At 46.5% G+C, this 24716-nt stretch overlaps 1 protein-coding gene and 1 long non-coding RNA gene across 5 annotated transcripts in view; one reads left to right on the top strand and one right to left on the bottom strand.

The window, feature by feature from the left end:
• Positions 1–24716, bottom strand: part of LOC127605961 (uncharacterized) — a 313508-nt gene that overhangs the window by 132138 nt on the left and 156654 nt on the right. The window lies entirely within an intron of this gene.
• The window catches only part of LOC127605931 (cyclin-dependent kinase-like 5), a 29039-nt gene continuing 5241 nt past the window's right edge, over positions 919–24716 (top strand). For 2 of the 4 annotated variants that reach the window (XM_052073839.1, XM_052073838.1), the window contains exons 1-13: positions 919–1087; positions 2841–2998; positions 5929–5963; positions 12300–12345; positions 12498–12634; positions 12751–12871; positions 15064–15123; positions 15769–15859; positions 16854–17043; positions 17895–17975; positions 18037–18200; positions 19288–20275; positions 24533–24628. In XM_052073839.1, coding sequence (XP_051929799.1) covers positions 2962–2998; positions 5929–5963; positions 12300–12345; positions 12498–12634; positions 12751–12871; positions 15064–15123; positions 15769–15859; positions 16854–17043; positions 17895–17975; positions 18037–18200; positions 19288–20275; positions 24533–24628 — 2046 coding nt within the window. In that variant the 5' untranslated portion in view covers positions 919–1087; positions 2841–2961. The remainder of the gene's footprint in view (positions 1088–2840; positions 2999–5928; positions 5964–12299; positions 12346–12497; positions 12635–12750; positions 12872–15063; positions 15124–15768; positions 15860–16853; positions 17044–17894; positions 17976–18036; positions 18201–19287; positions 20276–24532; positions 24629–24716) is intronic. The other 2 variants (XM_052073842.1, XM_052073841.1) reach the window with 1 other exon arrangement.

Here is a 24716-nt window from a genome sequence, read left to right as displayed (position 1 = left end):
TATGAATATTTCATCTTGAAATTACCTTTTTTTGTTGTCTCATGAAAAATTATTTTCAAAGGAATGAAATTGACTTTGTTCTCCGATTTAAATTTTATTCTCATCGTTTTTCTTTGTAAAATCTAACTTTATCCATCAATATTCTTACTGTGCTAAAGTCCCTCTTAAGCGAGGCGCGTTTTTATTTCTTTCCACTAGATGACAGTATTATGCGTTCTAAAAATATTTTGCTTTCCCCCCCCCTCATAAGTCAACATCATAAAACCTGAATTAATTATACAGACATCGGTGTTGTATACGTACAAAAGTAGAGAGAAATACTCACTACTGCAAAGTAAGACTAAGATAAAGCAAAACCACTTATCCCTATGGAGATATTTGTCATCGGAGAAGGAAAAGGAAGTTTGTTGAGCCATCCCCTTCACCGACTGGTCTTTTGTCAGTGTGGGAGTTGAATAGATGGTTCTGGCTCTACAGTCATAGAGAGATTGATATACGATGTAGTATCGTTTGGGTCACAAATTGTTCCATTCCAGATAGATATAGGACTGGGACATGTGTTAAGGTAACTTTGGACCATGAGATGTGTTGGACATATTGTGTATATGCGCTGGATTTAAAGCTGTTCCAACAGATGGATGGATAGATTATCTATCTATCTAACGATCTATCCATCCATCTATCTACCTATACATCTTTTTCTGAAGTAGACGTTTCATTTTCCCGTCCCATGTGCTTGTCTGGAAGTGAGCGTGTGATCTTGTGAATTATGTAATTGACAATTTAGAACAACAATATCCCACCTCGCGCTAAACACAACACCGCCAGCGCCGCAGCGAAAAGCGCGCTCTCCGATTGGTCCGTGTACCAGGGTGGGAGCGAGCGTATCGGCCGCTGCGATTGGCCGCATGGAGCCGCCACTCAAAGACGTTGCCTAGACGACAGGTAGCTAGCAGCTTGTCAAAAGCGCACTTTAGCCAGACAGTCGGTGGATTGGAAGCTGACCGCTTGATAGGGACACAGCTACTCCGTCAACGGGTGGATGGACGGGCCCACTTTCAACATTTACTTCGTCGACATTGACCGAGTGAGTACTTGTGTTTATCTTTTTGGGACGATGCGGAGGTGGAGGAGGAGGCGGTGCGGATCGGACGGCGCGGCTCGTTGCTGTTTCGGGTGTTTACGTAGCGAGAAAAAAAAAGACACACGCACAGTTATAACCTCATTTTTCGCTTCAGTTGTAAATCACTACAGAAATCCGTTCTAGTGATACGCTTCACGTTCGGACGTTGGTTGTTGCTGTTATGTTGCACTAGTTGGGTGTTTTCAGGTGGGAGTTGAAGCCCACGCATGCGCACACGCACTCAAAAAGTGGTTCGCGGGTCTTTCGGGGACCAGTGATTGCCAAAGTAGAAATGTTGAATGTTTAATCATTATGTCCATTTGTTTTCCATGGACACAGTATTCTAGCAAATATCTTAATTAACGTCTGTATCTAATTGGGATCTACTGAGATTAATAAATGGATGACGTATCAAATTGGGATCTACTGAGATTAATAAATGGATGACTAGTCCTCACCACTCCATTTTGGATAAAACTCGGGAAGGGCAAGTGCCAATGCAGTCCTTATTTTAAGGTATCGGGGATCCATGCAGCCTGCCTATACCAGCCACCGATACTTTAGCCCCCCCCCCCCCCAAAAAAAATTGTATTTTACCGTATTTTAATGTTGGCTGGGGTGGTGCTACTTGAGTTGCAAGCTATATATATTTTTTGGAGGTCGGACTTCTGTTAAAAACTGAGCTATCGCACTCTATTGTTCAGCATTGAGCCCATTTGTTCTCTCTTCCTGCCCAAAACAGACTTGGACCAAAACAACGACTTAGCGAGGCACCTCAACAGTCACAATGCGGACGTCGTACTTTGTAAACAAAGGCCATATTTTTAATAAAAGATCACTCATGCACTTATGCATTGACACCACATAGAAGAAACACAAATAAGTCAAAGAAAAAAAGCAGAACACATGCGCTTTTTCCCAATTACGACATCAAGGGAATGTAGTCGGACCCCTCTCCTGAAATATTATTACCGTTTTGTCCCCTTGAAATAGCCGCCTTTTGGGACAATTTCACCTTGAGAATAGTGCATTGATGGGGGAGGGGGGGGTTAAAAGTAGTGTATATTTTCAGCTCCCGCACAGACTCCCGTTATCCTCACCACGCATGAGTCACCGTGTTGATAGCACAACGATTCACAAGCCATTTCGTTCCTGTTTTCAGCCCGTGGAGAGGGCGAGGCGTAGAAGATTGGTGGCTTGTTTTGGGAAAGTCTCGGAAAGCTCCTTGTGTTGACAATTCCTCGGTACACAAAAGGCGCAGGTCCACTCTCATGTGTTTTGAGCCTCGTGGGGGTCCGTGGAGTTTATTTTGGCACACCGGCAAGCACGAGAAGATAAATTGGAGTGAAAAGTGGTGTATGGAGACTTGCCTGAGTCAATATGCAAAAAATCGCCGGAGGATAGACTTTGATCGCTTTAGATGCAAAATAAGCTGCAGTGTAAATGTTAAAAGAGATGAACTCCCACGACTACACGTCATCTCATCCAGATAGTTTCCTGACAGACAGATGGCGAGATTTGAGTGTGGAGAGGAATAGAAAAAAAATACTAAATTGTGATGCAACATGGCCTCTTTGGTTTTGCAAATTTGATCAAGGGAGGGATCCTAACTCACAAGTTGGCGCACGGGTCAAGGTACCAGCGTACTGAATTTCTACACACGTTTTGAAAAGTCCGTTTTCCAAAGGTTTTTGACATGACCGCGTTTGGGTTACAGGTGACGGCCATGCGGCGAGGGGCGCTGCACTCGACGGGAGCCAGCAGCTGGCCACGCCCCTCCTCTGCCCGAGTGCCGTGAGCCTTTGACTCCGTAAAGACCAGGTGACATCGGTGATGTCATGAATAAATTTGAGGTCCTTGGGATTGTGGGTGAAGGTGAGTCCCCCGCAACCTTTCATGAACTCATTCACTGCTGCGGACATTTAGAACTGGCAACTGGAATCCAACCGATTACCGCCACGAAGGATACATTCGTCAAGTGTTTTTTTTTTTAACGGGTAGGTGTGGAAGAGGGTCTCAGCCAGCTTGTCTGACACTCGAGTTCGTAAACCATTGTAATGACCAACACATCCCTGTCGATGGCGGCGTCGCATCCCTTTGGATTTGAGGTCAGCATAGGTTTTGAGTCGAAGACAAAAATGAGGAAATGAGTCGCAGCTCGTCAGGTCGATCATGAGAAATGGCAACACGTCGAAGTGCGACAAGTTTATGTACCACACACTCGAACAGAGTATGTGTCATGGTAGCTAGTTGAAATTGCGTGTCGCCATCGTGAGAAAAGACGATGCTGTTCACGGAGTGAATGAGGACCGGCATGTAAAGAAAAAGGTTTCCGGCATTTAACTCGGGCCATGCGGCGATTCCGGCGCGGTCATTGATTTTTCCTCTGCGCACTTAAGGTCACTCAATTGTTGTCAATGGCTCACGCGGCCGCGCCCGGCACTGTATTCACCGCTTATGTAATTAAGCAGCTTCTGCGTGAAGGATGATGGTGACATTCAATTTGTCCTCCAGCGCATCTTTTATTTTCTTACTTATTAATTTTTTTTTTTAACTGGCCGATCCTCAAAATGGTCATCAAACTTTCATGCCACTGTCCCATCTGTTGAGGTGGCTTCCGATTAAGGCTCATTTGTACGCATTGGCGAGTGAGAGTGTGGGAATTTTTGCTTTTTCATTTCAGGCGTATGTAGTTGAGATTTTGGCAGGTGTCCTTTTATGATGGACACGTCCACCCGTTTTTGTGTTGAATGGGGAAAGTGGTGTTTGGGGCAAATTTGAAAAAAAAAAATCCAATATATATATACATTCATTCATTCATTCATTCATTCATCTTCCGTACCGCTTGATCCTCACTAGGGTCGCGGGGGGTGCTGGAGCCCATCCCAGCCGTCTCCGGGCAGTAGGCGGGGGACACCCTGAATCGGTTGCCAGCCAATCGCAGGGCACACAGAGACGAACAACCATCCGCACTCACACTCACACCTAGGGACAATTTTTAGAGTGTTCAATCAGCCTGCCATGCATATTTTTGGAATGTGGGAGGAAACCGGAGCACCCGGAGAAAACCCACGCAGGCCCGGGGAGAACATGCAAACTCCACACGGGGAGGCCGGAGCTGGAATCGAACCCGGTACCTCTGCACTGTGAAGCCGACGTGCTAACCACTGGACTACCGGGCCGCCCCATATATATATATATATATATATATATATATATATATATATATATATATATCTTCTATATATATATTGCGCGTCGTCCCGCACGCGGTCTGTCCTTCCGTCTGTCCCTTTTCAAAACGTACCTACTTCACCGCGCCGCTCAGGCAGTGGCTCACTACGATCGCGCGGGCATCTTAGCGAAAAAATGTTGTCTACCCACAAGCATTGCAATGAAATTGTTAGTTATTTAGTAGAGCTAAACATCTCTTTATTTTCGCGATAAGCAATGAAGATGAACAAAAAGTTGAACCAAGCAACAACACTTTTGTGGGCCGAAGGCCCACATTACCAGCCTTCCGCAGGAACTAGCTGTTGAGCCGCCCGGAGGGCGGCGAACCAGCTAGTATACAGTATATATATAATATTTATTTATATTTTATTCATAAATAAAAGAGCTGGGTAATTCGTCCATCTTGTTATCATTTTGTAGAGGCACTGGAATTCAAAAGGTGCCGATGCTCAATTTGAAGATGTCGAGCTGGCGAAGAATTGGCCAGCAGCTCGTCATTTGTCTGCTCGCTGCAAAAATCCGCCCTGAAGCTCCCAACTCCCAGCCTCCAACCCGCCTACGGGGCACCGAGCGAGGGACTGCCAAGGTCGATAACGTCACAAGAGCACTAACTCGCCAATGCTCGTGTCCTACTTCCTTAGCCACCTGTCCCTTTTGAAAAAAAAAAATAGAAAGATAGCAGCATACATTCCCCAAATGTTGTGCGCATCCAGAAAAGATGACCCCCCCCCACCCCTCCAAAAAAATTCCTTGGGTTCAAATAAGGCACCCGTAAATCCATCAAAACTTGTGTAGCTTAAAATTAGATGACCATAACCCCCCCCCCCCCTCCCAAGTTTTATTTGTTCAAATAAGATGGGAGTGTAAATTTTCTCTCGCTCTCTTGGTAAATGTGAGCATAATGCGCTCTTGCCGCGTCATCAGTCAGGAGACGCTTGGAGTTGTATGAGAAAAAGGTCTTTTTTTTTTTTTTGCCAGTCTCTGTTGGCATGACAACACCCGCGGCAGCAAGGGAGAACACTTGCGCACCCTCGCTGGCCGCAGCATTAGGTACACCTGCACAGTGGAAGCGCCTCCAAGAAAAGTCTCCGTCGAACAATATGGAGATTTTGCTGCTTCGTAAAGCGTACCCTTCAAACAACGGTCAAAATATGAGACGCACTCCTTCCACTTAAGCCTCTGTTCCAGTGTCACCGGTTCTACTCTGCTTCTTAGCCTGGTTTCCACCCTGTTTGGTCACTTTTACGTGACACTTTTTGGACAGGGGACGTGTTCCTCAGAGCCTCTTCCAAGTTGTAGAACGCAGAGTAGAAGTGATGTGCTCCCTCTTACGAGTAGCAGTCAAGAGGCGAGCAGCAGCATTCTGATTGGCTGACTCCTAAATCCATATCTGTGAAAAATTACAAGAAAGACAAATCAACAAAAACCTACCAAAAAAAAAAAACGTTCATTTTACACTTATTTTTGATTGTGTGCATATATCGAGAGAGAGAGTTCTTTTTTTGAGATACATTATCGAAATTTCATGTGAAATCTCCGATTTTGGAATGACCATCTTTCCTTCCGTCTAGGTGCCTATGGAGTCGTTCTCAAGTGCAGACACAAGGTAAGATTCGATCAAGCTCGTTTTTTTTTGTTTTTGTTTTTTTCCACAAGAGCATCAAACCTAAAGTATCGTAGCACATATTGAGCAGCAGTAAGTGGCTCAGCTTACTTAACCCACACTACCGCCTCCCGTCTTGTCATCTCGCTCCATTTAAGGAAGAGGAAAAGCTGAGCGTTGACACCAGAACACAGAAGGGGAGGGGAAAAAAGAAATCGGCTGCCTCCCACTAACAATAGATCTGCAGTAAACATGCTCGCAGTTTTTTTTCTTCCCCTTGTTCTTGCATCTTTACAGTAGTGACCTCCGCTTCGCTAGCTTGCCAGACGACAGTCCTAAGCTGTTTATTGAATAGCTGAGGAAGATTCTGCCTCCATCTGCCATCAGCCACTCAGTCACAATGGCCTGCTGTCATAACGCAAAGTATGAGGAAGACTTTTGTATCCCCATTCTGGGCTCTTCCTAACCGCTTGATCCTCACTAGGGTCGCGGGGGGTGCTGGAGCCTATCCCAGCTGTCTCCGGGCAGTAGGCGGGGGACACCCTGAATCGGTTGCCAACCAATCGCAGGGCACACAGAGACGAACAACCATTCACACTCACACTCACACCTAGGGACAATTTAGAGTGTTCAATCAGCCTGCCACGCATGTTTTTGGAATGTGGGAGGAAACCGGAGCACCCGGAGAAAACCCACGCAGGCCCGGGGAGAACATGCAAACTCCACACAGGGAGGCCGGAGCTGGAATCGAACCTGGTACCTCTGCACTGTGAAGCCCACGTGCTAACCACTGGACTACCGGGCCGCCCGCTCTTCATTCAAAATATCCCAATAATGTTATCTCATCTGTACCGTTTTCAAATATCTGGTTCAACCAGTTTTCAAGGAATTTACATTGTAGCCATGAACGTTAGCATAAAGTAGAATATACAATTTTCTCCGTGTATTGGACAATTTTAGCCTTGGTGCCGCGACCTTGATCTTCATCCATTTTCCCTACGGTGTGACTGTGTCAATAGTCAGTCTCGCAAAAAAACCCACGTTACCGCCGTCACCCAGGTTGGGAGTTGAGTGCGCTAACCTAGCAGTCGCTGCTCATCTTGAGGCTTCTGCGCAGCACATGCTGGCAAACGTCGCACGTGCACACGACACAGTTTCCGTTTATTGGACCGAGCTCAGCTGTTGCTTCTTTTGCATGCTATCCCCGCGCCCTACCAGCCATGGCTGAGTGTCTAAAGCTCACTTGTAAGTTCAGATGTTGCATCACCCACCCCCCCAAAAAAAAATCAAAAACAAAAGCAGGGACCACACCAGTTTTTATGGGAAGTGTGAAACAGGCTTCTGAAATGATCTCCAAATGTGAAAAATTGACCAGGTCCAGAATAACGCATCACTCGTGGTCGGGCCATTTATTGTTTTTGTCGATTGAAAAACAGAAGATTTAACAGGCGATGTGAAAAGGCGCTTCTGATACTACTTCCGAAGACAGAAATGCTTCCGTTCAGCGTCATTTATTTTGGTTCGTCTGACATCCAGCAGCGGAATGGCAACACGGTGCCCATCTCTGCGTCGCTTTCACTCTGCGGGAAAGTCACTAATAGACGCCATCCGTACCTTTTGAGGCGGCTCGATGCGTGGCAGGACGCGTGGAGGCACAGCAGGCAGAAAAAACTCTGGCCGCTGATCAATGTGGACCATTGCCATGAGGAAACGATTGCATTGTCGGAGTGGACGGGGCCCACACGCAGCTCACGGATGCTTGCGCCCACCAAACGCGGAGAAAATGGCGCTCGATGGGTCGCAGCTGCTCACTGTTCACGCCCACCCCCAAATTAAAAGTACAATCCATGTGTTTAGTCGCCGAAATGAGCGAGGCCAGAAATAGAATCGAGCAATGTTTGATACAGAACGGAGACAAGGCAGTCAAGTTCGGTAAATGTTGGCTTTTAGCGGGAATGGTGCTCTCACCAAACCATTTCCTTCCTTGTTCCGTGTCAGTTTGGATAAAAATAAAAAATTGGTGTTGATGCTGTTCGCACAGGACAGCAGCATGGAGAAAATTTGTTTTCAGGCAGTGTGAAAGCAACATTCATTCATTCATTCATCTTCCTAACCACTTGATCCTCACTAGGGTCGCGGGGGGTGCTGGAGCCTATCCCAGCTGTCTCCGGGCAGTAGGCGGGGGACACACTGAATCGGTTGCCAACCAATCGCAGGGCACACAGAAACGAACAACCATTCGCACTCACACTCACACCTAGGGACAATTTTTAGAGTGTTCAATCAGCCTGCCATGCATATTTTTGGAATGTGGGAGGAAACCGGAGCACCCGGAGAAAACCCACGCAGGCCCGGGGAGAACATGCAAACTCCACACAGGGAGGCCCGAGCTGGAATCGAACCCGGTACCTCTGCACTGTGAAGCCGACGTGCTAACCACTGGACTACCGGGCCGCCGCCAGTCCATTTATTCATTCATTCATCTTCCGTACCGCTTGATCCTCACTAGGGTCGCGGGGGGTGCTGGAGCCTATCACAGGTGTCTCCGGGCAGTAGGCGGGGGACACCCTGAATCGGTTGCCAGCCAATCGCAGGGCACACAGAGACGAACAACCGTCCACGCTCACACTCACACCTAGGGACAATTTAGAGTGTTCAATCAGACTGCCATGCATATTTTTGGAATGTGTGAGGAAACCGTAGCACCCGGAGAAAACCCACGCAGGCCCGGGGAGAACATGCAAACTCTACACAGGGAGGCCGGAGCTGGAATCGAACCCGGTACCTCTGCACTGTGAAGCCCACGTGCTAACCACTGGACTACCGGGCCGCCGCCAGTCCATTTATTCATTCATTCATCTTCCGTACCGCTTGATCCTCACTAGGGTCGCGGGGGGTGCTGGAGCCTATCGCAGGTGTCTCCGGGCAGTAGGCGGGGGACACCCTGAATCGGTTGCCAGCCAATCGCAGGGCACACAGAGACGAACAACCGTCCACGCTCACACTCACACCTAGGGACAATTTAGAGTGTTCAATCAGACTGCCATGCATATTTTTGGAATGTGGGAGGAAACCGGAGCACCCGGAGAAAACCCACGCAGGCCCGGGGAGAACATGCAAACTCTACACAGGGAGGCCGGAGCTGGAATCGAACCCGGTACCTCTGCACTGTGAAGCCCACGTGCTAACCACTGGACTACCGGGCCGCCCGTGAAAGCAACATGACCTATAGAATTGTTTTTATTTTTTTTTTGTGTGTCTGACCTGGCCTTAGCAGCACCTTTTGAAGTTTGTTAGCTGTTGGAAATCATGACCAGATTTTGTTGCCAAAATGCGGTCATAGCGTGGCTTAAAGTGCCCCAAAAAGTGAGTTGAGAAAAAAAACAAAACAATCAATTAAAAATGTGTTAAATTATATTTCATTGTGTAGTTAGTGTTTACTCTTAGTATATTTTACGCGGCTATTTTCTTTCTTTTTTTAAGGGGCCGGAACGGATTAATGGCATTTCCATTCATTTCAATGGGGAAAGTGTATTTCAAATCAAATTTGAGCCGTTGTATTATTAAATGCACGCTCATGTTCACGTTCATCTGTGAACATAACACGCTTGTTTATTTAAAGCAGGTCGAAACCAAATGTTATGACGGTTATATGTACGGGCTTTATGTCACATTTGGCGATCCTTAGCCGTTGACTGGTGAGTGGGCTCCGTGCAACAGCTGCCCTTTTATTGTTTATTTTAAGGCCTTAACAAATCCTGCTGACAGCCAGCGCTCGTGAACGCGGGAACGGATGGCAGCCCGGGTGAATGATTGTTTCGTACGGGCGACGCCGGCGATTAAGCAAAATAGACACAGCGGATTCGCATCGCAACTCGCAATTAAGTATGACTTCTAATTTTGTCCTTGTCATTTGTGTTGCTTGTGAATCTTTCACTCCGAAGACCCTCGTACATTGCTTTTCATTTCAGCTGCTCCTTGCGGGGAATAAACTACACAGACACCTCTTGGTCCTTCCCAGTGTTTATTAGAATTAATATTGCAACTATTGCCACAAAATGTCAGGGTATTTTTTTTCCAGTCAACATTAATATTTGGGATAAATTGAGGTCACATTAACAGATGGACGTGAAAAGTCCAACTTTGTCGAGCATTTCCGTTCGAGCGCTCCCCGTCAAGGTGACCTATTTAAGTCCCCCTTTTTCCTCTCCTGTCCCACTTTCCCCTCACGGGCCTACATAAATAACCGTTCCCTTCAGAAAGGGGGCGGGCAGATTATTATACATTTGTTCTTCGCCGCTCGACAGCTCGACAGCCGCTCCGAAAATGGATTGGTAAGAAAACGAATTGCATTGTCGCCGTTACGCAAGCCAGAAGAGTCCGAAAATAAAAGACGGGAGCTGTCTCTGATCAACATCAGATGTTCACGCTGAGTCACTTCACGGTGGCGGGCGTCATCTTCTGAAACGGCTGAATGGAGTTTTTAATCATTATGCAATTTTATAATTCACACTTTGGGAAGTAGTTGCGTGCACTTGATGGATTCTCCGACGGTGTACATTGTGGACATGAGCACATCACAGAAGCAGGAGTTTAGGATTTAGCATGTTGATAGCAACTAAGTAGGTTGATAGGTCGATATCAATTATTGACCTATTGTAACACACACACACACACATTTGCAAAGTCAGGTCTTGGCAACTTTAAAAAATGCCTCCCTTACCACACCTTGTGAGTTTTTAGTTGTAATCATACCATTTACCACTAGATGGCAGATATCACTTAGTTGCTTTTCTGTCTGTTCATATTCATTGAAAAAGAACACAGAGGTGATGTCAGCCAGGATTGGTTTTGTGTCTTTTTAGTATCACTCCAGTTAATAGAGACACTTTCAACATTCAGTGGAACTAACCGGGATGTTACTTTAAACATGCAATAATTTTTAATCACCTTATGACAGAAAAGGGAACTGAAGAGTAGACGGAATTGTACAAAAGTACACCGTCGTCTGCAAGTTTTTTTCTTTAGTTTTGTTTTGGGTTTTGTTTGCACCAGAACCGCTGACAGTTGATTTGAATTGCATTAGGATGCCCATCCTTTGTCTCGATTACGACCACTACTGGTTATTTCTTCAAATTGCATTCTGTGCAACTGTGGGCTCTTTAAACTTGTTTGTACCCTGTTATGTAAACAAAAAATACAGACACGGGGGCCCTTTGCCGGCTTGGATCATTTAGGGACCTTTTCTAACTGTAAACTATGTCAAGTGAACAAATGTTCACTTGACTTTTCCATTGCTCGGATGATTCACATTATAAAATGGCCTAATGTGACCTAATTTTTTAAAAAATGGAGGCATTTTCTGGATCTTTCGAGGATGGGTGAAAGGAATCAAAACCTTGACGCTGTCAATGTTTTACTACCGTGTAGACGTGGAGCGATAAGACCATTCAGGGGTGCATTCCTGCATTCTGCGCTTAAATCAATAGTGAGCACAGCTATGTTTACCCTTCTCCTCTCTGTCGACGCACTTTAGCCAACAGTAATCGGCTACGTTCACACGGCAGAGTGTGAGGCCCACTTTGGATTTTTGATTTCCTTATTTACATTACAAAATACAAAGCACAACGTTGAGAGACCGTCTTGAAAAAAAAAAAAAACCATGGCGTCACATGTCGCACTCTTAAATGAAGCAAATATGCCTGCAGGGGCTAATATTGTCACTTGATATCACCAGAGAAGTGAGACGGGAGGAGGTAGAAATATTTTGGCGACATGAGGCGATTGGTGTGGAGACCATTTATTTCGCAGGTGGGTTTGTAGGCTGTCCTCTCTCCTTTTCCACCATGTGTGCTGCCTTCAGCACAGCTCCAAGCGCAAATGCCAGCGGGCTTCGCAAGTAGGCCATGAAAAGAAGAGGGGGCGGTGTGGGGAGAGAGGGGGGAGGGACAGAATTGGCGATTTATATTGTCTTTCAGCTTGTCTCAGTGGATGATAATTAACTCACAAATTCATTTTTTTCCGTCTTGAATTGATTCGTGAGATTGCAATTAATTTCAATGGGATTTCATGTACAAATAAATTGATTTAAAAAGCTTGGTCACGGGAGCAATTCAATTCAAGTACACTCGTGCCACTTTTTGTCATAATTTGAATGAGCTTGTGATGAATAAAAACATTCATTCATTCATTCATCTTCCGAACCGCTTGATCCTCACTAGGGTCGCGGGGGTCCTGGAGCCGGGCCGGCTGAATAAAAACATTTTTTTTCCTATCCTTGTTTCCTTGTTGAAGAGACTTTACATAAACGGTTTGGCGTATGCTGTGTTTTTCTTGCAGGACACCAACGAAATTGTGGCGATAAAGAAATTCAAAGACAGCGAAGGTAAGGTGACTTTTTAGCACCTGATTTGACTTTCTGTGGGATTGACGTTCGTTTTTTTTTGTTTGTTTTTTTAAACCTGAGCGACCTCATTGGGAGTTACAGTAGTTCTACTCGAAGCCGCTCAATTTTTGAGGGAAGTTTATTTGACTCAGAAAATGAGGAGGTCAAAGAAACGACACTGCGGGAGCTCAAGATGCTGCGCACGCTCAAGCAGGAGAACATCGTGGAGCTCAAAGAGGCGTTCCGGCGGCGAGGGAAGCTCTACCTGGTCTTTGAGTACGTGGAGAAGGTGAGCCGCCGTTTCTTCCGCACCGGGCCTCGGCGAATCTCAAATCCCTTTTCTGTTGGTCAATTTGTGTTTTTTTTTTAAATTATTATTTTTTAAAATTTCGGTTTCCTCTCTAGAACATGCTGGAGCTGCTGGAGGAGCTGCCCAACGGCGTGCCCGCCGAGAAGGCACGCAGCTACATCTATCAGCTGATCAAGGCCATCCACTGGTGCCACAAGCATGACATCGTTCACCGGGGTAAGGGTCTCGCACGGTCCGCTTGATCATATTTCGTCAGCGGTGGCAAAAAAGTGAGCCAAATCTGACTCCAGTAAAAGTAGGAGTAAAAAAAAAAAATCCCCCCCCCCCCACCCCCCCATTTCTTAACTGTGAAGTTTTGTAGTGATTGACTTCAGTTGTAATTTAACCTATGCAGGTTTTTTTTTTTTATGGTAGGTTTATTTTAATCTTTGTGTTGGGGTGAGGGGCGGGAGAGTAACGTTTTATTTTGAGCTGTGCACTTTTGTGGGGATTTTTGCCAGTCCTAATTTAATCCGTCCATATGGAATTTGTGTAAATTAGCAATGAAGAAAAAAAATCTCCCATTGCACACATTAAAATATGGCTACAATAATTCTGCCAAAAAGGTTCAAATAAGACTACCATATGGTTACTAGCCATATTTTAATGTGTGCAATGGGAGATTTTTTTTTCCATTGCTAATTTACACAAATTGTACCATGCACTTATCACCAGGGGACCTTTTAAAAGGTTTTAAGGTGGTCTGATTTTAACCTCTGCAACTTCTGGGGCAGTTAAAGTAGTCATATTTTAACCGACACAACTTCCTTTGGATTTATCTTTTTTTTTTTTTTTAAATTAACGCATGCTAGGGTCGTCTAATTTCAACCGGTTTAGCCTTTGTGCGATTTTATTCGCTGCAACTTCTGGGAGATTGTATTGTTATTTTCACCTCTGCAAATTTTGAGGTAACCTTACTTTAACTTTTATGACTCTTTGAAGATTCTGTTCGTCTCGTTTGAACCTGCACAACTTTTCGGCGATATATGGTCATCCAATTTCAAGCAGCGCAACTTTTGGAGAATTTAAGCTAGTCATTAACCTGCGCGATTTACACGAATCTGTACTGATTCAACTCTGGTTGCTAAATAAAAATAACTAAATCCCCACTTTTAAATGTGTTAAAAAATGAATTTTGATATCAATGATATCCCACACCCATTCAAGTCAAGTCAACAGTATTTATAGAGCACTTCCAAACAGCCATCGCTGCATACAAAGTGCTGTACATGGAGCAATTTTACATGCACAATAAACAGTAAGACAAATCGGTAATAAAGGCGATAGAAAGCACCAAACAGTAAAACCAAGAACAAATCCAAGTCATGCTGAGTCGAATGCCAAAGAATACAAGTAATAATAATAAGTACTTAATAATAATAATAAGAATTCAATACTATATGTACTGGTGGTTACTTCACACCACTGCATTTAGCTTTTGGTGGACAATTCAGGAAGCCAGATGGCACTGAGCTGTCCAAATGGCCGCTGGGATCTTCCCCGCGCTTTCATACGACTCCTTCTGCTTCCTCGGGTTTGTCCTTTATAAATAAGTCATGCCTTTTTCCCCGCGTTACAATCTGTGAAATTTCATGTTTCTTTAATTGCTGCATCCTTTTAGCTGTTATCTCTCAGGGCATTTGGACACTCTGAAGTTGTGAAAATAAATGCCAGGCATTCCACATGCCAACAAATGGTGGAGCGATGCTTTAAAAAAAAAAATCAGACCTGTTGTTGAATTAATTTGATTTAAAAAAAAAAAACACTTGTAATTTGACCTGCATAAATATTAGGGGATGGGTGGGAGTCATATTTCATCTTGCACAATTTTTGGAGGGTTTCTGAACAAGTTTTGAGAGATTTAAATGAGTCCTAATTTAATCTGCGCAATTCAGGGGGATTTAAGGTTGTCTTCTTTTAACTTGCGCATTTTTGGGGGGGATTTTTGGTGGTTTTATTTCACCGTATGCAACATTTGTTTACCACAGTCTCATTTGAATCCGTGCCGCTATTAGGAAAGTTCTGCGGATATTAGTTTAATCACTGCAACTTTTTACAGACCTTCAATCGCCTTATTTAATATATTTATTATTGGGATTTTAACCCTGTGAGATTTGCAATAGTTTTATTTTAGCCTACCCAATAATTTTCATTCTTTTTTTTTAAACGTTTCTTTTATTTTGACAACTTGTTTTGCGTGATTCACTTTTGCCTGTGCAACATTTAAGAATTCATGTAACCATACAAATGTCTCTTCCTGAAATGTATGATGAGGAGCACTCGGCTAAACATTTTCTTGCACCCACCTTTTGGTTTGAATGACGTGTGATGATGTCATAACCTGACATGCCTGTCCGCTCGTTCTTCAGACATCAAGCCGGAGAACCTTCTCATCAGCTCTGACGACATCCTCAAGTTGTGCGATTTTGGTGAGCTGACGGTCAAGCCGCGATACGAGCGGAATATTATTTTAGCTCTGAAGCTATATTTGGATGAAAGCAACGCATCCACTTCTCTCACTTCTTCTCATTGCTTCTAACCGTTTGAGCATTAAGATAAGATAAGATAAGATATCCTTTATTCGTCCCACACTGGTTCTTTGCATATCAAATATTGTAAATGCTCAAACGGTGACCCGCGCGCTGTAGTTCGTGCAGCATGTTGCAACGCGGCAGGCTAATGTCGCGCTTGGATTCAATCTGGCAAACGAGCGAGGGGGGTACGGGGGACGGAAAACATCATGCGGGCAATCTGCTTTGAGAGACGGGAGGCCGGCCGCGTTGGCCGCGGAACGCATAGTGGCTAAGCCGATGCCAGTTTTGTGTGGCTGCTTGAAATCCAATCTTCCGTTTTGTTTTCATCAGAAATTTTAAAACACTTTTTTCCTCCAGCACTGAAACATTTTTTTTTTGTATTTTCATTTTTCAAATGAAACTTAGCTTAGCATTGTGATCAAATCGCCCAGCCCCGCACTGTGTTTCTCCTTTGCTCTGACCCATTTTCTCCTTTTAATGAGGACACTGTGTTCCAGACTGGTCACCGCAATCTCGCCTCATCTTGTCTTGTCTTGCCAGGCTTCGCACGGAATCTTTCCGAGGGAACGGACGCCAACTACACAGAGTACGTGGCCACGAGGTGGTACCGCTCTCCGGAGCTCCTGCTTGGGTATGTCTGTTAGGAATCGCTCAGGAAAAAAACAAAAACATTTAGCCACTGTCGATTACTGGTGGGCAAGATTACAAGATTTGATACTCCCCGTGTGGAGTTTGCATGTTCTCCCCGGGCCTGTGTGGGTTTCCTCCGGGTACTCCGGTTTCTCCTCCCACGTTCCGAAAACATGCCTGGCAGGCTGGTTGAACACTTTAAATTGTCCCTAGGTGTGAGTGGGAGCCTGGATGCTTGTTCATCTCTGTGTGCTCAGCGATTGGCTGCCAAACCGGTTCAGGGTGTCCCCCGCCTACTGCTCAAAGACGGCTGGGATAGGCTCCAGCACCCACCGGCCCCCTGCCCGCGACCTTTGTGAGGATAAGCGGATCGGAAAATGGATGGATGGATAATTATGGTGGAGGCATCCTGAAAATTGCACTTATTTAGCTTCGTTTTGATATTGGTAAATACAGAGCAAGTATCGCTGATAGCCTGACATCAGTACTGATCTATTTTTGAAATAATAATTGTGTATGCGTTCTCAAATAGCCACTCATCTCGTGGTGGCCTTTAATTAAAGTGATTTGGTGTCAAGACATTAATCTTATGCAGGGTTTATTGCCGATCTGTCTTTCTGAGACCAAGTCAACACAAGGCCGGTATCGCTGATACCAATAGAGATTTTTTTTTAAATTGATTACAGTACAGCATGCATTGGCATATTGCCATTAAAAGAGAGGTGCTCCATGCTGCAAGGTTTATTTTTGATCCCTCAATCCAATACCAAGTACATATGGGGACAGTATTGCCGATACCACTTCTGATATTTTTGAATATTGAAGATGGATGACTCGACAAATGGCCACTCTCTTTGCAGTATGCGATTGCTATTGCAACTACATGATTTGGTGTCAAACAAAATACCAATTATTCCAGGGCCAGTATCATACTAACACAGACTGATACCGTCGATACCATGACAATAATTTCACTTTCTGCGTCGTGTTTCCAGGGCTCCTTACGGCAAGGCGGTGGACATGTGGTCGGTGGGCTGCATCCTGGGAGAGCTGAGCGATGGACAGCCTCTCTTCCCGGGCGAGAGCGAGATCGACCAGCTCTTCACCATCCAGAAAGTTCTGGGACCACTTCCTCCGGAGCAGATGAAGCTCTTCTACAGCAACCCTCGCTTCCATGGGCTGCGGGTAAAAATAAACGAATTAATAAAATGCCGTCTCGCCTCAGTTTCCAACACCTCTTCTCCAAGTCTTGCTCCTCATGTACTTTGCTGGTTTTATTTAAAAAAAAAAAAGCTCTCTTCCCCAGGCTGTGCCATGACTGATTGAATCGCACTGAGTCATAGTGTATTATGTGTCCTGGAAGCCTGGCCGTCCTTCCTTTTCCTTTTACATGCCCACGCTGTGAAGGGAGGGCATAATGATCACTTTGCAAATTGCTCCCCTTTGTCAATCCCCGATAGGTCCTGTTCTGTTACTGACATAATTTTTTTTGGAGGGGTGAAATGAGTCCTTGAGTGATTTGGGTATCTCGTTAAAAAAAAAAAAAAATGCTCGAGGATTCTTTCCTGCCTCGGGTAACCGTTTATTTGATTTGCATCATCCGAAAGCCAAGTCAAGCTGGGTGCAACAACACGTGTCCATTTGGTGAAACTCCGCCAACTTGCAAATGCCTCCTTCAAAATAAAAGCCTTCCAAATATTACATGGACATCAATGCAATTGCTTTGCATTTGCTGGGCTCTTATTTTGACAGCGAGCTCCCATAATCGTTGGTCACAGTGCATTTGCAGTTAATGGCCAACATTGAGTGACGTCTGACTGCTTTTCAAAAGCGTAATCACACACAGATTTTTTTTTTATGCTGACAGCCAATGTTTGTTTTTTTTTCTTAACAAACCAGGCCCACTCAAATTCTTTTAGTAAGCCAAACAAATGTGCCTCTGACGCGCCAGTATCGTGATACGGTTTCATTTTACTGATGCGGCTCATTATCAACACTGGTGTGTATCTGATGTATCTTGTTGATTTTTCTCCTAGTTCCCTACTGTAAACCACCCACAAACTTTGGAGCGGCGCTACCTGGGAATCGTCGGCGGAGGCCTGCTGGACCTGTTGAAGGTACTTTGTCTGATCACGGCGGTGAGTCAGAAGAGCGCCACGATTTCTTTGTGCGTTCCAGAGTCTTCTTTTACTCAACCCCGCCGAGCGCTTCCTGACAGAGCAGAGCCTCAACCACCACGCCTTCCAGACCCTGAGGCTGGTGGAGCGGCCCGGGCCCCCCACGCCAACACCTGTGCGCTCGACCAAGAGGAAGCCTCACCATGGCGACACCACACCCAGCAGGTCGGTCTCAAAACCGACCTTCCCCCACTCACCCCCTCCAACGCTCACCAAAAATAAATAAATAAATGTAAAAATAATAATAATAAAACATTGGCAGGGAAGTGGAAGTCACTCAACTTGTAGATGGTGTTGGATTTTCAGGGCATTAAAAAAAAATACATGGAAAATTCATTCATTCATTCATTCATTCATTCATTCATCTTCCGAGCCGCTTGATCCTCACTAGGGTCGCGGGGGGTGCTGGAGCCTATCCCAGCTGTCTTCGGGCAGTAGGCGGGGGACACCCTGAATCGGTTACCAGCCAATCGCAGGGCACACCGAAACGAACAACCATTCGCACTCGCACTCACACCTCGGGACAATTTAGAGTGTTCAATCAGCCTGCCACGCATGTTTTTGGAATGTGGGAGGAAACCGGAGCACCCGGAGAAAACCCACGCAGGCCCGGGGGGAACATGCAAACTCCACACAGGGAGGCCGGAGCTGGAATCGAACCCTGTACCTCTGCACTGTGAAGCCGACGTGCTAACCACTGGACTACTGGGCCGCCCACATGGAAAATTGATTTTAAAAAAAGATGTTTTAAAATTTACATGCAGTATACAAAATATGCATTTAAATTTTTTTTTTCAAATCTGGAAAGTCATCCCTTTTCTGAATAAATTGCACTAATCTACTTAGTTACTAACTAGTTACTTAGTTACTAACTAGTTACTACTAGTTAATGACCTAATTTATCTTACTTTCACAAACGGACTCCTTTCGTTTACTTGCTTTCCCCACTGACTGACTGATTGCCGGACTGACATTTTATGTTGACTTACTTTTATTTTATTTACTTATTGACCGACTTTTACTCATTTCTACTTCTTACTTTTATGTACTGTATGTACTTATTCCCTTCCATAATTTTACTTACAACTGTAAGTGACTGACTTTTACGTACTGACTGACCGAGACGACAAAATTATTTGGACCGGCTCACTTACATACTTTTCCTGAATGACTTCCTGACCTGCTTTGACTGACTAATTTACCGACTTCTAGTGACTTTTACGACTTCTTTCTGTGTTTGGTCACCTGCCAGGAGCCACGGCCTGAAGAGCTCCGGTAGCCACCGCTCCAGCATACGCGACTGCTCCAGCTTGCCGCGCCACGAGGACCTCCACCCCAACAGCAACAGCGGCGAGAGCGGCGGCGGCGGCGGCGGCTTCCTCAACGGCAACCTGCCGGCACCGATCAACCTGAGCCCTACGCTGCACCCCAAGAACTACCCGCCACAGATGTTCAACCACTCGGCCTCCTGCGGCGTGGACCTGCCCCACCTGCTCAGCCCCGCCGAGGCCAACAAGGGCGACTTCGACGTCAGCCCGGGCCCCAAAGCCTCCGATGGCCCCGGAGCCAAGTACCTGAAATCCAACTTCCGCTCGCAGCAGCACCGTCACTCTTTCGTGGAGGGCAAGACCAGCACCCTCCAGTCAACGGAGAAGCACGGGCGCCACGGCTACACGGAGGCCCCCGGGCCCAAGTTCTCCTACCTGAACTTGTCCAAGAGCTACGGCACGCTCAGCGACGCCAAGTCGGTGGGCAACCTGAACGACGTGCACCTGTACGCCGACGAGCCGGCCGGCCGCTACTTCCCCTCCAGCTGCCTGGACCTCACGGCGCCGAGCAGCCCGGCGGTGCGGCGCTCGGACCGACGGGGGAGCACGCGCGCCGAGCGCGAAAGCAACACGCTGGACTCGTCCTACCGACGCTCGTCGGCCCGCCGCAAGGACTCGCCCGACGGCCCGGACCCCAACGAGGGCGGCGAGCGGAGCCACGCCCACTCCCTGTCGGCTCCGCGCGAGCCCTACGCTCAGGGCTACAGCAGCCCCTTCTCGTCGCAGCAGAGGCCTCACCGCCACTCCATGTACGTGCGGCGGGATCACCAGAGGACTCACGGGGGCGACGAAGGGCTGCTGGTGGGGCAGGGGGTGCCCACCCGGGCCAGCAGCCTGCAGCTGCTGTCGCCGCAGCTGCAACACCGCACGCTGCCTCGCCACTCGGCCTCCCGGGAGGAGGACATGAGCCGGGTCAGTCGCTCCTCGCCGGTCAAATCCGCTCCGGTGACGCCCACGTTTTGCGCGCCGCCTACGTTCCGGACCCTCTCGCGATGGGGTAAAATCTGAACGACAGACTAGATTAATAATTCATTCATCTTCTGTACCGCTTGATCCTCACTAGGGTCGCGGGGGGTGCTGGAGCCCATCCCAGCCGTCTCCGGGCAGTAGGCGGGGGACACCCTGAATCGGTTGCCAGCCAATCGCAGGGCACACAGAGACGAACAACCATTCGCGCTCACACTCACACCTAGGGACAATTTAGAGTGTTCAATCAGCCTGCCACGCATGTTTTTGGAATGTGGGAGGAAACCGGAGCACCCGGAGAAAACCCACGCAGGCCTGGGGAGAGGGCACACAGAAACGAATGACCATTCACACTCACACCTAGGGACAATTTAGAGTAATAATAATAATAATAATACATTTTATTTGTGGGCGCCTTTCTAGAAACTCAAGGACACCTTACAACAAGCAGTTAAAATCACGAGTACAATGTTAAAAAACTACATCAAATAAGATAAGAAAAAATACAACAAAATAAATAAATAAAACAATGGCTTTATGGTCTGAGTGAATAGGCTTGTCGAAACAGATGTGTTTTGAGGCGGGATTTGAAATGTGTTAATGAGGCTGTATTACGAAGGTCAGCGGGGAGTGAGTTCCATAGCTGGGGAGCAGAGCGACTGAAGGCTCTATTTCCCATGGTGACGAGGCGAGCAGGGGGGACAGAGAGGAGGACAGAGGAGGAGGAACGAAGAGAGCGGACAGGCGTAGGAATATGGATGAGGTCAGATAGGTATGGAGGGGCTAGGTCATGAATGGATTTGAATGTGAGTAGCAGGATTTTATATTGAATGCGGTGTAAAATGGGAAGCCAGTGGAGATGTTGGAGGACAGGTGTAATATGGTTTATGTATGGCGTGAGTGTGATAATGCGGGCGGCTGAATTTTGGACCAGCTGAAGCTTATGGAGGGTTTTTTGAGGGAGACCAAACAGAAGGGAATTACAGTAATCGAGTCGCGAGGTGACGAGGGTGTGTACAAGTATAGCAGTGGACTGAGGAGTGAGAGAAGAGCGGAGCCGGTGGATGTTTCGAAGATGATAATATGCAGAACGAGTGATGTGGTTGATATGTGAGGTGAAGGAGAGGGTGCTATCAAGGATGACACCCAGACTCTTGACCTGAGGGGAGGGGGAGATGGAAGAGCTTTCGAAGGGAATGGAGAAGTTGTTTATTTTGTTTAGATTGGATTTAGTGCCTATAAGGAGGAATTCAGTTTTATTGCTATTCAGTTTGAGGAAATTTGAGGTGAACCAAGATTTTAATTCCTGCAGGCAGTTGGTTAGGGAGGATGGTGGAAGTACGGTATTAGGTTTGGTAGAGATGTAGAGCTGGGTGTCATCCGCGTAGCAATGAAAATGAATGTGATGTTTCCTGAAGATATTACCCACGGGAAGAAGATAGATTAGAAATAGCAATGGGCCAAGGACAGAACCCTGAGGAACACCTGAAGTGAGGGGAAAGGGGTGAGATCTAAAACGTTTGAGCTGGATAAACTGGGTGCGGTCAGAAAGATAGGAGCGGAACCAGGAGAGGGGGATGCTGGTGATGCCAATGGAGGAGAGTCTGTCGAGGAGGATGGAGTGAGAGATGGTGTCAAAGGCTGCACTGAGGTCAAGCAGGAGGAGGATGGCGAGTGAACCGGAGTCAGCAGAGAGAAGAAGGTCATTGCATATTTTGAGGAGGGCAGTTTCAGTACTATGGAGGGGACGGAAGCCAGATTGAAATTGTTCGTATAGCTTATTGGAGGAAAGATGGGTGTGAAGTTGAGCAGCTACTGTTTTCTCTAGAAGTTTGGAGATGAACGGAAGGTTTGATATGGGACGAAAGTTGTTCAAGTCGCAGGGATCAGAGCCAGGTTTCTTCAGTATGGGAGTGACAGCAGCAGTTTTGAGATGAGATGGTACAATGCCAGTAGAGAGGGAAGTTTGAATAATGTTAGTGATGAGAGGGGAGAGGGCCGGGATAGAAGCTTTGACTAAAACAGTAGGGAGAGGGTCAAGCTGACAAGTAGAGGATTTGGACTTCTGGATTAAGATGGAGATTTGGTGGACAGATGGGGATGTGAATGCAGAGAATAGGTGGGTAGGAACCGGGGAGAATGGAGAAGGAGGGTTAGGAGCAGCTGAAGGGGTGAGTTGCTGGTGGATAAGTTGGATTTTGGATGTAAAAAATGAGGCCAGAGTATTACAAAAATCAGTGGAATAGAGATGTGAGGGAAGAGTGTCAGCAGGTTTAGTGAGTTTAGAAATGAGTGAAAAGAGTGATCTGGGGTTGCCTTCATTGGAACTGATTAATCCAGAGTAGAAGATTGATTTGGCTTTGGATATTGAGTCCTTGTAATGGAGAAAGTGGGTAGTGTACATTTCTTTATGAATGGCGAGTCCAGTTTTTCTATATAATCTTTCAAGTTGACGGCCTTTTGATTTAAGTTGTCTGAGGGTAGGGGTAAACCAGGGTGCTGTTTGGTTGAAGGAGACAGTTCGGGTTTTGAGTGGGGCCAGGATATTGAGAATGTTATGGAGATTTGTATTGTAGTGTGTCAAAAACTCATCTGTTGTAGAAAGACAATCAGTACTGGGGAGGTTGTTGATAAGTGATTCTAAATTGTCCGGGTTAATGTCCTTGATTTTACGGAAATGTATAATGCGTTGTGGGTTGGATTTGAAAAATGACAGGTTAACATTGAATGAAAGCAATAGATGATCTGTGTATGGGAGGAGATCGGTTTTACAGTTTGTTGGTGATAATCCAATACAGCAGATCAAGTCCAGAATATGTCCTTTACTGTGTGTGGGAAAGTTGACATACTGTTGAAAACCAAAACTGTCCAGACAGGAGGTAAAGTCTTTGGTAAGTGAGTCATTGATATTGTCCATGTGTATATTAAAATCTCCTAAGAGAATCACATTTGGTGATAGTGTATACAGATGAGTGAGGAGTGTAGTAATGTCAGTGATAAAATTCTTGTTTGGTTTTGGTGGACGGTAAATAGTGGCAATCAGTGTGGGAGTTGATCCAGAGAGCTGTATAACAGTCGCTTCAAAAGATAAAAAGTGTTCAATCAGCCTGCCACACATGTTTTTTGGAATGTGGGAGGAAACCGGAGCACCCGGAGAAAACCCACGCAGGCCCGGGGAGAACATGCAAACTCCACACAGGGAGGCCGGAGCTGGAATCGAACCCGGTACCTCTGCACTGTGAAGCCGACGTGCTAACCACTGGACTACCGGGCTGCCCACTAGATTAATAAACGTTATTTATTTTTCCTTTTACTGGGTTGACTATAATCTCCAGTAGAGAGTGAAACTATTGTAAGAAACCATATCGGCGCACATTTTGTTGTTTATTATTCTCAACCGGATACAAGCGGCCGAAATGAGTTTTCTCCGCAGGGTGTCCGGGCTCTCCCTTAGAGATAAGGTGAGAAGCTCGGTCATCCGGGAGGGGCTCAGAGTCGAGCCGCTTCTCCTCCACATCGAGAGGAGCCAGATGAGGTGGCTTGGGCATCTGATTCGGATGCCTCCTGAGCGCCTCCCCGGTGAGGTGTTCCGGGCATGTCCCATGGGGAGGAGACCCCGGGGAAGACGCAGGACACGCTGGAGAGACTATGTCACCCAGCTGGCCTGGGAACGTCTCGGGATCCCCCGGGGAGAGCTGGAGGAAGTGGCTAGGGAGAGGGAAGTCTGGGCTGCCCTGCTAAAGCTGTTGCCCCCGCGACCCGGCCCCGGATAAGCGGTAGATGATGGATGTTGCCTTTCGAGCCAAATAATTCAGACGCTTAAAACCGTTGCGAGTGCTTTTGCTCTGAATCCAAAGTTTCCCCCGAAACGACGAGATCAGTGCAAAATGTTCGTTTTTGATTATCGTCAACACATTTAATAAGGCGCATGTTACACCTCTTTTCAAAGGAAAATTTTTGAACAATACATTTATTGTTCTTTACTTTTATAAAAGTGGCTTGCCACTCCGGAGAAATCCAGGTGGCGATGACGGTTGAGAGTCAACGCGCGAGAAAAAGATGTGCAGCGCCCTGCGGGTTGTACGTCGCGAGCCGAGAGAGACCCCCCCCCCCCCCCCGCGGGCTTTTGCATCGTGTCGTGAGCCTTTGTGGAGTGGTTGCGCTTCCTGTTGTTCAACGTGTTGGCTGTTGTGTTGTGTCCAGAGTGATCAGGCCCCCACTGAGGCGGCCCCACTCGGCAGACCCCCAATCAGGGACTCCACCAGGGACAACTTTCACAACCAGAGGCAAAAAAGCGAGGTCCATCTCTCTCTCCCCCCCTCCTGTCTCCTCTCATCCCTTTTTTTCTCTCTATCTCTCTCTTGCACACTCTCCGTCACTCTTGGTG

Source organism: Hippocampus zosterae, chromosome 8 (genome assembly GCF_025434085.1).
Source record: "Hippocampus zosterae strain Florida chromosome 8, ASM2543408v3, whole genome shotgun sequence".
NCBI classification, from domain to species: domain Eukaryota; kingdom Metazoa; phylum Chordata; class Actinopteri; order Syngnathiformes; family Syngnathidae; genus Hippocampus; species Hippocampus zosterae.
This window is presented reverse-complemented; position numbering and strand designations above follow the sequence as displayed.